Raw genomic sequence first — 18,221 nt, forward strand, 5'->3', positions numbered from 1 at the left:
GGACCCATGGCTCCAGCTACATATGTAGCAGAGGATGGCCTTTTCAGACATCAGTGAGAGGAGAGGCCCTTGGTTCTGTGAAGGCTCGATGCCCCAGAGTAAGGGAATGCCAAGTCAGGAAAGTGGAAGGAGGGGGATTGGAAAGAGGGGGAGGGGAGATGGAATAGGGGGTTTTTGGAGGGGAAATGAGGAAAGGGGACAACATCTGAAATGTAAATAAAGCAAATACCTAATAAAAGAAAAAGAAAAAAATGTGTGTAAGAGTTTGCTTTCACTCTTGTGTGTTAGAGTGGCCACTTTCCCTTCCTCTGTACCTCAAATGAAGTTCTTGTTTGCTTCATGATCAGATATGTTAAACTGCTTTTATGATTCAATAAATCAGTTTCAACCAAGAGGGAAAAAAGATCCAGCTGTAAGGCATTTTCTTAATTAGTGATTGATGGGGCAGGACCCAGCCCACTGTGGGTGGAGCCATCCTTGGATTGGTGGTCCTGGGTTCTCTATGAAAGCAGGCTGAGCAAACCAGGGAGAGCAAGGCAGTAAGCAGCACCCCTCCATGGCCTCTGCTTCAGCTCCTGCTTCTAGGTTCCCGTCCTGTTTGAGTTCCTGTCCTGACTTTCCTCAACGATGGGCTGGAAATGTAAGCTGAAAAATTCCCTTTCCTTCCCAAGTTGCTTTGGTCATGGTATTTCATCACAGCAATAGTAACCCTAACCAGGGCACGTCTGTACACTGAGATACTCTTCAACTATTGAACAGCATGAGGTAGGCGGCCTCCATTGAAACTGTACCTATAGTGTCAGCTATTGTGAAGGCTGAGGTGGGAAGTCTTATAGAGTCTTGGCAAAGCCAACCAGAACATTAAAGCAACACCCCTTCTCTAAATCATCCATCCATCCATCCATCCATTTATCCATCTGTTCATCCATCCACCCATCTACCCATCTATCCATCCATCCATCCATTCATCCACCCATCCATCCATTTTCCATCCATCCATTCATCTATCCACCATCCATCTACCCATCCATCCATTTTCCATCCATCCACCCATCCATTCATCCACTCATTCGTCTATCCATCATTCATCCATCCATCCATCCATCCATCCCTCCAAGAGTAGAATGTAGACACTCTGTGGTTTTTATTTGTTTGTTTTTAACCAAGTGTGTTGGTGTACATGTATGTAACATGTAACACCAGAGATCAACTTCAGGTGTCACTCCTCAGATCTTGTCCACTTTGGGTTTTTGTTGTTGTTTGTTTCTTTGTTTTTGAGACAGAGTTCACCACTTAGGCTAGCTGGCTGGCCAGTGAGCCCCAGGGATCCTCATGTATTTTCCATGCTGAGATTACAAAGTGTCTGGCTTTTTGAAAAGAAATGGGGTTCTGGTGGTTGAATTTAGGTCCCCATGCTTACATGGTAAGACCTTTACTAAGTTATCTCCCTAGTCCCTAGGAGTTTAAAAAATGTGTGTGCTATGGCATGAACATGACATTCAAAGGACAACTGCTGGGAGTAGGCTCTTTGCCTCCAACGTGGGATCTAGGAACGGAACTCACATTGTCCAGCGTCTTTATCTTCTGAGCTCACAGGCCTCCTCTTTATTCTGTTAAGCGAGAGAGCACATCTGGGCTTAGTGGCTCATGCCTTTAATCCCAGCATTTAGGAGACAGATCTCCGAGTTCAAGGCCAGCTTGGTTAACAACAGATCAAGTTCCAGGACAGCCAAGATTAAAGAGGGAAACACTGTATGGAAAAAACCAAAAGAGAAGGCAGACAGATGTATATGCAGGTGACACTTCAGGGAGCCCTGGAGCAGGAGGGGTAGGACTTCACGAGTTGGCTTCCTGCTCTGTTCCTTTTTTCTTAGGTATTCACCATGCCTGTAGAACGCTTGCAAGAAGGATATGATGTATGTTTTGCCGGATGAATTTACAATTAATTTTGACAGGGTAGGTAGAGGGCTCAAAGTCTTGACTGGAGGATGCTAAGCTGCTGTTTCACCTTCTCTTGGGGGGGTCTCAGGTCATTCCTCACCCACCCCTGCTGGCTCCCAAGCCTCTCCAATGTCACTCGATGAGAGTTTTGGGAAAGGTGCAAGGCCAGAATGGCTGGGTCCGTCCTTTCTGTCCTATTGGCCTAGACGCCGTGGCTTTCGAAGTGTGGTCACTCGTGGCAAGTATTGGCTCATCCATGAACAGCCTTAAGGGTGTCATTGGCAGGCGCCACACATGCACAGGCCTCTTGGTGTGTGGTGGCGTGACCAACCCCTGCACTGGGTTTGATGTCGGCAGCATGTTGCCATTTAGAGTTGAGCGCATCTGATTTTATGGGAATTCATAACAGTTCCAACTAAATCGTGGCACCCTGCTGTGAAAATCTCTCCCTCCTGGGAAAGCAAACCACTGCTCAGACGTCCCCCTCTGCCCCTTTCCCTCCTCCTGTTCTGCTAGCCTTTCCTGCTGCTTGCTGGGGTAAGGGAATACTGTCTCTTGCCAAAATGTGGTTCTTCACATTTTGTGGTAGGGGTTGGGGGTGGAGGAGGGGGTGGGGAATGGGAGCTGCAGGCTGTGGTCACCCTGCCTAGGAATCAGGTCTGTTTCCCAAAAGATTGGGGTGTGGTCAATTGTCACCTTAGAGAGGAGCCGCTAGACTGGGAAGTCTGGCTGCCCTGGGCTTTCTCTGGTATTTTGAGGGGTCTGTAGTTGTGTAGAAAGATCCCCTAAGATTAGCAAGGAATGTAGCTTCCTCCAGCCTGGGCAATGGAATGAGACAGGATGGGGAAGCCTTTGGGGTCAGGCTGGGGGTCCTTCCTGGATAAGCATTTTGTGGACGCTCTTCTTGAAAGTCACAGAGACCCCAACCTCTGTATGGGTATGTGTAGATACATGTGTGTGCAGATAAGCATGTATGTTGGTGTGTGTTTGTGTATGTGTACACACATGTATGTGCTATGTGAGCAACACCTGGACACATGCTTTTTCCTCTGTTAGTCTTCAGCTGGGGCCATGCTGCAGACGTGGGTCTCATCTCTAAGGCCAGGTGTGGGCCATTCTGTGCTCACGTGTGCCCACCCCACCGTTGGGGTGTGGCACATCCTCCTGACTACCTCACCACAGAGCAGGGAGGCTGTGTGGCTCGGTTTCCCAAGATGGAGAGGCAAGGACGGCTGTGGCTCCCTGAGACGTTTACAGTTGGGCCTGTTCTCTTCTTAGTGACAAGAAAGGAGAAAAAAAGAGTTATGGGAAAAGTGTTCTCACCCCAGTGACCCCCCCCCCAGAGTGTTCTCACCCCAGTGACCCCCAGAGTGCTCTCATCCCAGTGACTCCCCCCAGAGTGTTCTCACCCCAGTGACCCCCAGAGTGTTCTCACCCCAGTGACTCCCCCCAGAGTGTTCTCACCCCAGTGACTCCCCCCAGAGTGTTCTCACCCCAGTGACCCCCAGAGTGTTCTCACCCCAGTGACTCCCCCCAGAGTGTTCTCACCCCAGTGACTCCCCCCAGAGTGTTCTCACCCCAGTGACTCCCCCCAGAGTGTTCTCACCCCAGTGACCTCCAGAGTGTTCTCACCCCAGTGACTCCCCCCAGAGTGTTCTCACCCCAGTGACTCCCCCCAGAGTGTTCTCACCCCAGTGACTCCCCCCAGAGTGTTCTCACCCCAGTGACCCCCAGAGTGTTCTCACCCCAGTGACTCCCCCCAGAGTGTTCTCACCCCAGTGACCCCCAGAGTGTTCTCACCCCAGTGACTCCCCCAGAGTGTTCTCACCCCAGTGACTCCCCCCAGAGTGTTCTCACCCCATTGACTCCCCCCAGAGTGTTCTCACCCCAGTGACTCCCCCCAGAGTGTTTTCACCCCGTGGACCCCCCAGAGTGTTCTCACCCCAGTGACTCCCCCAGAGTGTTCTCACCCCAGTGACTCCCCCCAGAGTGTTCTCACCCCAGTGACCCCCAGGGTGTTTTCTTGTTCTTTCCTCTCTCCTGCTTCTCCTGCTCCTAACATAGCCCCCTGCCCCCACAACTCTGACTGGGCTGGTCCCTCCCATGGAGTCTCATCTCCCTCCAGGCAGGGTCTGGATCTTCTTCTTTCCTGCATCCTGGAGTACGCAGTTGGTTACCTCAGGACAGGCATGCGCAGTGTCCCCTCTGTTAGCCCCTCTTCTTGGCCTCCCTGATAGCCCAGCCTTTAGGATGTCAGAATCAAAATCTGATATACTGGCCTGTCCAGTGGATGTAGAATCTCCCCTCTGACCCTCCACTTCACCCAGTCTGAGCTCCTAACATCTGAGCTGTGTGACTCTGAGAGACTGTGCAAGCCTTCAGAAGGGAGTTTAACTCCAGACCTTGCCACTTAGCAGCTGTGTGACCTTTGACAGGTTGGTCAACCTTTCTGAGCCCCAGCAGGTAGGATGCCTGCTATACCACACACACTGAATAAACAGTAGCATCTTAGATCCCGGGCATCTCTGCAGCTCCCTTGGGTACTTTGGGATCCTCTGTGTTGGTGGCCCTAGGCAGTAGCAGTATGTAGTCCTCATTAACACCGAGCTCATGTCTAGAGCCGAGCCCTGGTTCCTCTTCATCCACAGAGCTTGCTGTAAGGTTGGCAGGAGTGTTTTAGGGCCTGGCCATGTGTCTCCTTGGCAATGGGGATAGTTGAGAAGTTTCTGGAAGGTTTCCTGTGTATGTGAAGGATTGTTAAGCCAGGTACCTGAAAGATCTGGGGGTAGCTGCCTCCCTCCATGTACCTCCATTTACCCTGCATGTAAATGGTTCTGGCAGCTTGGGGGCCTAGGCAGGAAGCCCAGCATGAAAGGTGTGTGTGTGTGTGTGTGTGTGTGTTCTGGGCTGCTGTGGAGAGGTGATGGGGTGCACTGATCACATCTCCAGGGTAGGAACTTGCAGCCTGTGGTAGAGGGAGGCACCAGGCCAGCTTGGGCGACAGGGGGGAGGGGCAGGAGGCTGGGAAGTGTCTGCTGTTCAGAGCATTGCAAGGTTAGGCTTTCCCAGGGTGGGGGTGGGGTGGGGTGGGGGTGGGAGGATGGAGGATGGAGGGAGGGGTTACTGTCAGTCATTACAGCAGGCAAAGGCAGCATCTATCACAACAGCCATGTGCAAACCAGGCCGTAGCCTCTGCACACTGCCTGTGGCTGTGATGATCTTGGGCCATCTCGTCTGGAAAATATAAATTGCCAAAGGGGTGGGGCCAAAGAAGAATGAGGTCTGGGCTTCAGGGACCATCTAAGACCAGTATGGACCAGTTCTAGACAGGCCACTTGCCTTCATCCTTTGGATGTTATGAGGTTAGGGTGTGGACCATGGTCTCACACTAGGGACAGACTGAGAATGGAAGTCTTCAGAGTGCAGGTTGTGTTTGGTCTCCCTTAACTGACAGCTGGGGCACTGAGCCAGCGTGATAGGCTGAGAAGAGGAGATGGACAGACAACTTCAGAGAGAGGTTGGATCCCAGAACACCGCAGTGACCTTGAGCGGGTCCCGTGGGATGGGGCATGCGTCATGCGGCTGTGTATCACGCAGGCCTGCGAACTGTGTCAGGTGCTCCCACTGGCCAGAAGCTCCTCCTTGCTGATCACAGGTGCTCCTGCCGGGAGGGGCCAACTTCTCATGTGGAAGAAGACCAGTTTGGGGCTGTAATGCCTCGTTGTAAACTCAGTCCTCTGGAGGTAGAGGTAGGCTTGTGGGTTTCAAGGTCAACCTTGGCTATAAAGTAAGACTTCCTAGAAAGAACAAAACAGAACAGGCCTGGGAAGACAGCCCAGAGGGTAAACAGTGAGGACCTGCGTTCACATCCCTGGCATCTATGTAGTAGTTGGGCGTGGCAGTATGCATTTGTAGACCGGCACAGGTAGATCCTGGGGTCATGCTGTGGAGCCGGCTTATCCCGACTGGGAGCTTCAGGTTCAGTGAGAGGCCTGTCTCAAACAATATGGCGGAGAGTAATGGTGAAGACACGAGCTGTAGGATTCTCGCTTCTACAAGCACAGGTGCGTGTGAGCACACCTATGTATACGCTCCCCACCCCCAACACACATACACACAAAGAAACAATTCATGTAAGGAAAGAGAGTCAGTCACAGAGGGTGGGGTGCGGTGGCATACCAACTGCATGCCTTGTCCCAGGGTGACATTTCCTAGTGACAACCTCATCACCTGTCAATGGAGACAGTAATACTTCTGGTTGAGGTCCTCGGCAAGACTGAGTAAAGAGACACCCGTAAAACACCCTGGCTAGTGGAATCGTCTCCTCAGGACCCAGTCCTTCCTTCCTCCTTTGTGTGCGCCACAAACTTCCCGCGGCTCCCAGCAGCCTGGTGTGAATTCCCCAGCTATTTCTGGGTGATGTTCCTAACAGATGTTTAATTCTCCTAACATCTGGTCCAGGAAGGCAGATTCTTTTTCTTCCTAAAGACAGTCACTCACGGCGAGGCGCCCAGCTTGTCACTCAATTGCCCTGTGCCTCGGTTTCTCCAGTTGTAAATCAGGGATAATGCTGGCTTCTTTTGGGGAATCCTGGTGGATAATTCGAGGTAACAGATGGAACGTTTAGAAAGTGCTCAACCTCACCGGTAGTTAGGGAAATGCAAATGCAAGCCGTTTGTCACGCGTCCGATTGGCGGCGGCTGTTTACAAAGAGAGATCACTTGGGCTGTTTATAAAGAGGGATCACTTGCAGGTGGGACCCCAGACTGAGAGTTGCTGCCACCATTCCCAACAGGCACACATACACACACTTGGGGTTTGTGTTTAATTGACCTGGTAATGCTCTGGCTGGAAGACCACAGCCCTGGAATTAGAATTAGCAGAGCCCTGACATAGGTGCACAGCAGCCTTGCCTGTAGGGGAAAGACTCCAGACCTGCTCTCTGTAGTGTAGGAAATCCCTGCTTGGCTATTTTTAGCTCCCGAAGAAAAGGAGACAGTCACAGAGGCCTGGAGAGTCATCTGCGAATGTCATGGGAGGGGGTGACTTTTAAATTTTAATTAAGAAAATTTTCAGGGCTGGATGTGAAGTCCAAGTCCTTTCATATGCTAGCTAGGTGCTCTACCACTGAGCCACCTCAGGTTCCTGGGAGACTGATGCTTGGCAGGCTCTTTACTGCTGAGCCCCTCCCCCCCACTGGCAAGGGCTGTACCACTGAGCAATACACCCTTGGCCCCCCCCACTGGTGGATTCTGGGTAGACATTGTACCTCTGAGCCACACCCCAGCCCCTCACTAGCAGATTCTAGGCAAGCTCTCTACCACACCCCTGGCTTGCAAGTGGCCACAGAGATCAGCAGCTATCACAGAGATCCAAGGAAACACCAGAGTGGGAACATACTGAGAAACAGAGGGGTGGGGGAGGGGGAAGAGGAGGGGGAGGGGGAAAAGGAGGGGGAGGGGGAGGGGGAGGTTCACCAGTCCAGTGCCTGCTCTTCTTATTGGATGATCATGTTTGGCTTACAGAGTGCTTAGGAATTATCTACCAATATTTAAATGTTCAATTCATGTAAAAACCCAACTTCCAGACTTTACTAAATCAAAAGCTCTATCCAGTCCAGCCTGGACTCAGAGCCCCTAAGGTAGGCTGTTAACATGTGAAAACTCACAGGAAGAAGGCTAGGGAATAGAGAGGAGACCATGTCATTGTGATGTGCAGCTCAGAAGTGCTTCCTCTCCACACAGACGCTTACTCAGGCGATTAACGTGCTTTAAGTGTACACAAGAGGAGAAACAAAATTGTGTCGTTGGTTGTAGTGTTTGTGGCAATCACCTCACTGTCCGCCCAGGACAATGGGCTGAGTGAGAGAAGCCGTCCTTTCGGGGGCTGAAATTGGTGAATTGGCCACCAATATTGGTAGATGTGGAAGTTTCTCCTCCAAGTCAGTCCTGTCCAGGGCCTGTCGTTCTCCTTTTCCTAGTCAGTCACAGATGGCGGAGGAGAGCCATCTACTGTGTCCCAGTGTTGACGACACATTCTGGTGGGCATCCCTGAGGGAGGTGTTGTGTGGCTGATGGCTGTCTCCTGAGCCAGGGATGGGGGAGGCCTCTGAATAAGACCCCCAGAGGGTACTTGCTGAAGGGTGATGGGGGCCTGCTGCACCCCACATTCCCAGACTTGGTTTGTAGAGAGCTGGGTGTCAGCTCCAGGGAGGGCTGATGTGGAGGGACCATGACCGTGCTGAGGCGGGGAGGAGTAGGCCTCCCCCAGCCTTCAGGGACAGGGCCTTCCTCTCTGAGGCCACATGTCTCCAGAGCCCAGCTCCAGGCTTCCACACAGGGGTGTTGGGGTTTCTCTGTGAGCATCTTTGGACACCATAACCTGAGGGTTTGTTTGTTTTTTTTCCTCATCCTCCTGAGTTAGAAGATGACACCACATCTTGAGAAAGCGGAATATGGCGGCCGCTCTGGGGCTAGGCAGCTTGGTAAACCTGTCAGGCTCTGACTTCCTGGTTGACAAGCTCGCTGCTCTATGGGATATGGGGTCAGAGTATAGAGGCAGCAATCTGCCTTTTCAAACCCTGAACCCTGTGTCCCCAGCAAGCCCTCTATGTCTGCCCTGAGCTTTGCCTGCCACATCAGTGCCGGCAAAGCCCGAGTCCTCCCAGACCACGGCAATCCATCCAGACCCGAACAAGGCTCAGAGTGATGGCCCAGACCCCTCTCCTCATGGGAGCCTCGCTCTCTTCCCCTTCCCGGCTGTGCTCTCCTGGGGCTGCTGAGGTGGGATTCTAGGGGTTCCAGAAGTTTCTATCTTATCCATGTCTCCTTCTTTGTGTTCCCAGGAGCCATGAGGAGCCCCCCTGTCACGTGCTATGCTGTGTTCTGGCTTCTGGCGCTGGTGTCTGGATCCTGGGGTAAGTGCTATTTCTCTTTGATAATCCCAGCCAGTGTGTGCTTTAGAGGCCGGGCTGCAGGTTACTCAGGCCAGCAGCCTGGCTTCATGCTCTAGGCCCTCAGGGAATGAAGACAAATTTCCCTCTCTAGGCCACAGCTACCTCCCTCAGCTTGCAGAGGGCTGAAAATACTGGCTGTCCCCAAGGCCCAGTCCCACGGGGCCGTGGAGGAGTCTTGAGACATTCTTAGGTTCCATGATCTGTAGCCATGAAGTGTGTCAGACTGAGGAGAGTGGCTCAGGTTCTGTCCCGCCATGCTTTGCGGACCTACTGTGTGATGCTGTGTGCATAGTATGCTTCCTCTAGGGAGTGAAGGCATCAACTCCCATGCCAGGGGCTTGGTCCAATAGGGAAAAATATGCAAGGTAGAAGGTAACAGGGTGCAGTCCAGGATTTGTTCACGGGGACATCCCTGGCTCTAGAGAAGTCACTCAGAAGACAGGAGCCATCGGGCTCCAAGTGGGAGCCATCTGGCCAGGTGGGAAACGTGTTTTATCTTGCCTTTGAGGAATGATAGTAATTTTAGAAGAGCTGGTGTGTGTGTGTGTGTGTGTGTGTAAGTATCGCGGACATGGGACATGGGTCGGGTGTGGGATCGGGTGGTGGGAATGTCTGTGGATACCCAGAACACGGGTATGTGATAGCCTGCTGTCCTTCTTGTAGGAATTCCTCCCCTCCTTCCTCCCCTCCCCCATGCCACAGGTACCCACCAAGAAAGCCTGGTCACCTTGTCTTTGCCCCTGGGAAGACAGAAAGGAATATGGAGGCTGCAGGCCAGGACTGCAGGCATGCCATGCAGGGTCCCTTAGGGGCCGGTGTGTCCTCAGAGACCAGCTCTGGGTACCGTGTGCCTGGCGACGCAGGCAGGCAAGCCCATTCCCATGGGGTGCTCTCTCTCTCTCTCTCTCTCTCTCTCTCTCTCTCTCTCTCTCTCTCTCTCTCTCTCTCTCCTCCCTCCCTCCCTCCCTCCCTCTCCTTCACTCCAGGGAGCTGTGGGGCTCTGGAAGACGCCGCTGCTGCCTCCCTCTCCTCCTTAAGCAGCGTGGAACTACAGCCGGCCTCACAGACCCAGAGACTGAGCAGATACAGTCTCAGACTGCTTCACAGAGGAGAGACGGGCCCAGAGTCATCCAGCCTGAGGGCTTTGTTTTGTTTTGTTTTTTGTTTGTTTGTTTGTTTTTTAAATATCACATGACCACCCCTGATCTGCTCCATGCAGAAGGCCTCTGGGCTTGTTAGGTGGCAGGAGTGAGGACCCCGTCTCTGTCTCTTGTAGGCCTCTGAGCTTAGGCACTTTCCCTGCATTGTAGCACCAGCTGTCTGTCCATTAAAAGCCACCCGTGTCTAACTAACTGTTCAGCGGGCTCCGTCTCAGCTTGCTCCGGGGGAGCGGCTGCCTCCCTTGAGCTCTCCAAGACTCTTCAGGTATTCTATGTGGCGCACTGCACTCAGCCTGTGGGCTCCCTGGGGGAGGCTTCTGAACCTCCCTGGACTGCGTTTTCAGGAGCAACACAGCTCGATCCCATGAATCAATGAGAATACCAAGTCTGACTGGTCCATCCGGTGGCGGCGGCGGGTGAACGCTCGCCCTTCCGTTAGCAGCATTTACCTTTCTTTCTTGGGTTGGCACAGAATGGGGCACAGAAAACAGAGTCGCATAGCCAGTCTCCCGAGGCCATCCAGCAAATTCCACAACAAAGCATAGGTGACCTGCCCGTGTGCTGGCTACCCTTGCTGGCCACATCTTTGCTTGCTAGGTAGCCAGAGCGGGCTCCTTTAGCGTGCTGGATGGCTGGTGCCTGACTGTGGGGGCTGTAGGACATGTGACTTCCCATTTCTGTTGCCTGAATGGGAACATGGTATGTTAGCCCTTCTCTGGTTTCCAGACTAGGTCACACGGTCCTCCCCTGTTGGGGACCCTACTTCCTAGAATGCCCTGTTGTTACTCCATCCCAGGGAGGCAGAGGTGAGATAGGCCCTCAACAGTTATTACACCCTCTTTGTCTGTCATTTCTGTACCATAGCCTCCTGTCCCCTCCCCCAACCCATTCTCCACAGGCTTCATGGACTCCTTTGCTCTGTGACTGGACAGAGACAAGCCTTCTCTGACCCCCTTGGGGCCGGGAGTCCTGGGTGCTGTGTCTCCCCCCGCAGACACTAATGTGCCAAGTTCCTGGAGCCCAATGGTAGTTCGCACAGCACTGACCCTTTACAGCTAGGCAGTGCTCCCCCCTCCCCCATTGGAGGCTTCAAGGTGGTGCCTGGAACATTTCTCTGTGCTCCCTGAGCTCTCCGTGTTCCTTTTTTTATCCTGAGGTAGAGCTAGAAGACTCTGGTATCCTCTGGCTACAGGACTCTGTTGAAAATGCACCCCCTCACCACTCAGAAGCCTGGGAAGGCAGCCATCTTGGATCCAGACTGGCAAGTTCAAATCCAGCTCTGCCGCTCATGCGGCCTCAATCCCATGCATGGTTCTGAGCCAAGTCATGCCTGCCTTTGCAGCCATGTGAGCCGAGGGAACAGTCCCACCTAGCCATGGGGACAGTTGCCTTTGGCTAGGCACCCCGCATGCTCTATGCCTCCTGTCCCTGCGTGACTTAGCAGAGCGTCTGGTCCGTGTTGGGCCCACAGTTCAGAGGCCTGATTTCACGGCCTTGCTCTCTGCTTCTCTACACCGCCCTAGTGTAGGGTTTAGAAGATTGGACCTTACACCTGGACTCCCTACCCATTTCTGAGGGGCCAGGACATCAGCTGGCAGACGTGGGTGAGGAGAGGGCATAGGTGCTAAATGTGCTGAGGACCAAGATATGTAAGTAGTGCCCCCTTCCCACTCCTTCCCCCTCCCCCTCCCCCATTGAGACTAGACTATGACTTTGGACCCTAAAGCCAGGATCAGCTTTTATTCTATAACTCACCACTCACCCCGCTCTGTCTTAGTTAGGGCTACTACTACTGTGATGTAACACCACGAGCAAAAGCAACCTGGGGAGGAAAGGGTTTATTTGGCTTACACATCCTCAGCACTGTTCATCATTGAAGGAAGCCAGGGCAGGAACTCAGGCAGGACAGGAACCTGGAGGCCGGAGCTGATGCAGAGGCCATGGAGGGGCGCTGCTTACTGGCTTACTCATCATGGCTTGCTTAGCCTGCTTTCTTATAGAATCCAGGACCCGCCCCACCCCAGGAATGGCACCGCCCATAATGGGTTGGGCTGTCTCCCATCAATCATTAAGAAAATGCCTTATACCTGGCTCTTATGGAGCCATTTCCTCAACTGAGGTTCCTTCCTTTCAGATAACTAGTCTGGGTCGAATTGGCATAAGATCAGCCAGAACGCCATCTTTTCCGCTGCCACTCACGTTTTGCGATAGTGGAGGCCTCCAAGCTCCGGCCACGGACCACACAACCTTGAAAAGTGGCTTTTAAGAGAACTCACCTGCCCCTGCCCTCTGCCCTAATTTTCCATCCACAATCCTAGCCCACTACTGCACCCCTGGGGTACCCAGGGCCCTCCACAAGCCCCGTTGTTATCACAGAAGTAAGCAGAGGGGCAGGGAGGTCTTGTGCCTGGACAGCATATGGAGAGGTTGCAGAGAGGAGAGGTGGCATTTCTCCAGCTCGGCTTGAGACTGCGGCTGTGAGTGTGGACGCATGCGTGCGGGGTGTGTGCACATGTGGTGTGGATGGTGGGGGTGGGTGTCTTGAAAGAGGAGACACGGAAATGAGGAGAGCCATGGGACTTAGCATGGGAAGTGGAAGAGCCATCACTCCTGGCAAGGAAAGGAGAGGCCAGAGTGTCGGAAGACCAGAAACAAGAGCTGTCTGGCTGCCTGTGGTGGCTTGGCCCTGGGAGTAGCATTAGTAGGAGGTGTGGCCTTGGTGGAGTAGGTGTGTCACTGTGGGCGTGGCCTTTAAAACCCTCATCCTATCTGACAGGAAGCTAGTAGGTGAAGATGTAGAACTTCTTCACCTTCAGGTGAAGATGTAGAACTCTCAGCTCTGCCTGCACCATGCCTGCCTGGATGCTATCACCTTGCTGATAATGGGCTGATCATCTGACCCTGTAAGCCAGCCTCAATTAAATGTTGTCCTTATAAGACTTGCCTTGGTCATGGTATCTCTTCATAGCAGTAAACCCTAACTAAGACAGAAGTTGGTACCAAGGACTGGGGTATTGCTATGATAGACTTGACCGTGCTTTGGTTTGGAAGAATGTGGATTTGGGGACTTTGGATTTGGAAAGCAGTGGAATGCTTTAACTGGGGCTTAATGGGCCATCCTAGTAGGAATATGGAAGACCTTGTTGCTGAGAGTGATTTAAACTGTGCAGACCTGGCTCAAGAGGTTTCAGTGGAGAAGAATTTCAGTATGTGGCCTAGAGACTGTTGTGGTATTTTGATGAAGAATATGGCTGGCTTTGCCCTTGTCTTAAAAGTTAACTTGAGCCTAACATAAAGAGATTTATATTAGTTGCATTGACAAAGGAAGTCTCAAACAGGCCCAGCAGAGACTTTGTTCTCTAGTTAAGTCTCATGAAGAGCATTTTGAAGAAGCATAGCAATCTTAGAAAAGAAAAATATAAAATATATGGTTTGAGTATTAAAGGGGCACCAGAAAGTGAAATGGAGCTGAATCCTATGTTCAAGGGTATCAAATTGAATTAAGAGAATGACAAGTGACCTTGAAGCAAGATCCCACCCAGCTAGGTTTAGGTCCAGGCTTGGTGGCATACTGCTTTAATCCCAGGAGACAGAGACAAGCAGATCTCTTGAGTTCAAGGCCAGCCTGGAACAGAGCAAGTTCCAAGCAGAGGAAAACTTAAATCCAGGCTTGGCGTTACATGTCTTTAATCCCAGCCATCAGGAGCCACATCAATGGAGATCTCTGAGTTCAAGGTCAGTCTGCAGAGCAAGTTCAGGACAGTCAAGCTAGGCAGTGTGAAGGAGTTGGAAAACAGAAAACTGTTAATGATGTAATCGAACACGGGGGCATGTTCCAGTTCCAGCAAGCAGCAGAACTTTGGCAGCTTCGGCCATATATCTCTGGCTTTATAATCAAGAGGAGAAGGAGATTACTGGGACAACTGATGCTGGTTAGCTGGAGCTAAGAAATTAACGCTGATTAAGAAGAGACCAGCATCACTGAAGTGAAATCTTCTGGGAAGGTGTTTTCTGAGAGCCCAATGAAGCTGTGTTCCAGAGATAGCCAAGGTTGCACCTTGTGCTGCAGCTGTATTTGGTTGTTACTGTGTCAGAGTCACCCAGATGGTACTGGTTTTGAAGGCATGAAGGGGTCATGAAGAGCAGCTGAGGCTCAGCACTGTGAGAGGCCGTGGAAGGTCATTGGTGAAGGTGCAGCCTTAGTTGCAGTTGATGGCCCAGGACTGAAGGGGGTTATGCAAAGGAGTTGAGGCTTGGCACCATGAAGAGAGACTGTGAGAGGCTATTGGTGAAGCCTAGTTGCAGCAGAAGATCCTAGAACATTGGAGATGCCAGTATCATGGGATGATCACCAAGAACAGCAGCAGTAGTGGAGTGGAGTCAACCAGAGCCTGGAGTGCTACAGAGGGCAGAGCTGGAGAAGAGATGCAAACCTTTTGAAGGAGCCCAGAAGATTATTTGTAAATCCAGACATTGGAACAAGAGGCTATGAAGTTGAAGTTAACTTAAAGACCTGTCTTAGTCAGGGTTTCTATTCCTGCACAAACATCATGACCAAGAAGCAAGTTGGGGAGGAAAGGGTTACACTTCCACACTGCTGTTCATCACAAAAGGAAGTCAGGCCTGGAACTCAAGCAGGTCAGGAAGCAGGAGCTGATGCAGAGGCCATGGTGGGGGGGGGGGGGGGGGGGATGTTCCTTACTGGCTTGCTTTCCCTGGCTTGCTCAGCCTGCTCTCTTATAGAACCCAAGAATACAGCCCAGGAATGGCACCACCCACAAGGGGCCCTCCCCGCTTGATCACTAATTGAGAAAATGCCCCACAGCTGGATCTCATGGAGGCACTTCCCCAACTGAAGCTCCTTTCTCTGTGATAACTCCAGCCTGTGTCAAGTTGACACACAAAACCAGCTAGTACAAGACCCAAGATGTCCAAGATGCCTAGACTTGTGGGATACCTGTCAGAGACAGCTGCTAACAGGGAGTGGAACCAGCTGTGATCATGGTGTCTGTTCACAGCAGTAAAACCGTAAGAGAAAGAAGTTCGTTGCAGTCAACAAAGGTGAAAAAGGAGTTGGAGATCTGAGGAACACTTTGACGTCAGACATGGAGGTGCAGAGCTTGGAGATTGCCCAGCTGGTTTCATGTCTTGCTTTGGGGATTACAGTTAAGGGGTTGGATGAATTTCAGAAGAGACTGTGAACTTTGGACTTTTAACATTGTTGAGACTACTATAGACTATGGGGACTTTGGAAGTTGGATTAAATGTACATTTTTATTATGCTATGGCCATGAATGGCCCCCCATAGACTCATGTGTTTGAACAAACGTATAAGGGCCAGAGAGTAGAATGTGATGGTTTGTATAAGCTTGTCCCAGGGAGTGGCCCTATTGGAATAGGTGTGTCCCTGTGGGCATGGGCTTTAATCCTGACAACCTAGCTGACTGGAAGCTAGTCTTCCACTAGCAGCCTTCAGATGAAGAGGTAGAACTCTCAGCTCTGCCTGCATCATGCCTGCCCAGACACTCCTACCTTGCTGATAATGGACTGAACCTCTGAACCTGTAAGCCAGATCCAATTAAATATTGTCCTTTATAAGAGCTGCTGTGGTCATGGTGTCTGTTCACAGCAGTAAAACCGTGACTAAGACCCTGCCTAAGCAAAAGGAAGAAAGATCCTGTGCTCCTGTATGTTCCCAGCTCCCGCCCTGACTCCAGCCTCTCACCCTTGGCAAGCCTGGCATGAGTTTGAGGGGCCAAATCAGAAGAAAAGAGAGTGGGGAGCTGTCCCTGCCCCTCCCAGGGCCCCTGAAACTCCCTGCAAGAGCAGGAAACACACCATGGAAACTGAGCTGGCCCCCAGTTTTCAGTGACCAAGCAGAAAGCATCCCCTCCACCTACGGAAGGAGGAAATGGAGACCAGGGGAAGCCAGCCTTGGGGGAGGCTGGCTAGGGGCTTTGTGGTCAAGTCCCCTGTCCCCTGGCTCTTCCCGTCCCCACCCTCATGAGTTGCTGTTGGCATGCACCATGGTTAACAGGAAATTTTCAGTGTCTGGGCTCTGGTATACCCTGAGCTACTCCTGTAAGCCTCATTTCAAACCTTTCTTTCTGTCCCTGGATTGAGGCGATCTGAGTGTCTCGCATGGAGAAGCAGATCTGAAGTCATTAGCTGGGACAACTGTCATTATTATTATTATTATTATTTCCGTGACAAATGTGCTCTGGGGGCTCTCTAAGCACCAGGCCCTGCTATGTGTGCTAGGATGAACATGAGCCACCAATTCCTTGAAATAAACCAAGAGTCCATGTGAGTTATGCCTCAAACCGCACTGCCCCATGGGAAATCCACTGCAGCCCACAGGTGTGAGTTTGAGAGTTGTAGGAATCATATTATAAAAATAAAAAGAAACAATGAAATTCATTTTAATAGTATCTCTTACTTTATCTAAGGTATCCCAAGTAATATTTCCATGTGGCATCAATATTAAAGATTAGTGAAGATGGTACCGACAGAGTTTGTGGGAAAGTGTTATAAGTCCCCTGTGCATTTCATGCTCAGAGCCCGTCTCCATGGGGGCAGCAGTGACCTGTGGCCAGCCTCACTGTCTTGGGAAGTTGGGGTGGTACAAGTTCAATGCTATGCGACCCTCTCTGTGTCACCCTGCAGGATACATAAAGCTGGCCAGGGCCACCAGGCTGATACCTTGTCCTCTTGTCTTGCAGGCCAGGTGAACCGACTACCTTTCTTTACCAATCACTTCTTTGACACGTACCTGCTCATCAGCGAAGACACGCCTGTGGGTGAGTTGATCCCTGGACCAGTGGGAGTGTGGGCGGCGTGGGGTGATGTGCCTTTTGTAAGTGAAAAGGATCTTGGAGGTTGAAACCACCTTCAGCCTGTGCTGGAATCTCCCTATGGTATTCATCTGCCTTTTGTTTGGTTGCCTTTTGTTTGGGATGTTTTGGGGGAACAGGACCCCCACTCCCCCTCATAATGGCCCATTGGAACTGAGGGATTGTCTAAACAACATAGTTTCCCACTGCCCCCCATCCCCAGTGCTGGTTTCCAGCTGGGACTAGTTTTATCCTGTAGAATGTCCTGCTTCTCTTCTGCTCCAAGTCTTTGTGGAAATTTGAAGATGGCAGCCGGTGTCTTCGGTCTTTCTCCATAATCCGTGACGCCATAACATTTTGTAATGAGCTCACTGGGTTTTGTCATTAGACATAGGTGACTTTGAGTATCCAGTGCCTCGCTGATCCAGTTACCCCATCACAGGGCTGCTGTGGCTGGCTTCCTGACACAGCTCTAATAACCGTAGCTGGAGGTCTGCGCTTACAGCTCCGAGGTCCCAGCTCAGCTCCGGGATCCACAATCCAGTGAATGAGCTAGGACTGTGGCCACTCACGAGTAGCCATGCCAACGATGGACAAAGGCTTAGCCCCTTTCATGTGCGTGTGCACATACATGCATTATCTATGCGTCCCTTGAGGGTCTTGAGTTGTTTGCTCTCCTTGGGGATAGGTGGGGAAGGCTGTAGTCTTTGGATCTGTCACACATCGCATTATTTTGAGGGTTTATCTGTATGGCATGTCCTTCATGCAGTTCTGGCTTGGGGCTGTGTCTTAGGGTGACTATTGATGAAACACCATGAACAAAGCAACCCGAGAGGAAAGGGTTTATTTGGCTTACATGTCCACATCATAATTTATCATTTAATGAAGTCAGGATAGGAATTCAAGCAGGGCAGAAACCTGGAGGCAGAAGCTGAGGCAGAGGCCATGGAGGGATGCTGCCACAGGCTTGCTCCCCACAGCCTGCCTTCTTACAGAACCCAGGACCACCAGCTCAGGGATGACACTACCCACAATGGGCTGGGCCCTACCCCATCAATCACTAATTAAGAAAGAGCCTTATAGCCGGGCGGTGATAGTGCACGCCTGTAATCCCAGCACCCTGGGAGGTAGAGGCAGGCGGATTTCTGAGTTCGAGGCCAGCCTGGTTTACAGAGTGAGTTCCAGGACAGCCAGGGCTACACAGAGAAACCCTGTCTCGAAAAAACCAAATCCAAAAAAAAAAAAAAAAAAAAAAAAGAAAGAAAGAAAGAAAGAAAGGAAGAAAGAAAGAAAGAAAGAAAGAAAGAAAGAAAGAAAGAAAGAAAGAAAGAA

At 51.4% G+C, this 18,221-nt stretch overlaps 1 protein-coding gene across 1 annotated transcript in view; it reads left to right on the forward strand.

The window, feature by feature from the left end:
* The window catches only part of Cdh23 (cadherin related 23), a 393,910-nt gene that overhangs the window by 26,417 nt on the left and 349,272 nt on the right, over nucleotides 1–18,221 (forward strand). Inside the window, exons 2-3 of the mRNA XM_052163611.1 lie at nucleotides 8,786–8,857; nucleotides 16,779–16,856. Coding sequence (XP_052019571.1) covers nucleotides 8,791–8,857; nucleotides 16,779–16,856 — 145 coding nt within the window. The 5' untranslated portion in view covers nucleotides 8,786–8,790. The remainder of the gene's footprint in view (nucleotides 1–8,785; nucleotides 8,858–16,778; nucleotides 16,857–18,221) is intronic.

Source organism: Apodemus sylvaticus, chromosome 19 (assembly GCF_947179515.1).
Source record: "Apodemus sylvaticus chromosome 19, mApoSyl1.1, whole genome shotgun sequence".
NCBI classification, from domain to species: Eukaryota; Metazoa; Chordata; class Mammalia; order Rodentia; family Muridae; genus Apodemus; species Apodemus sylvaticus.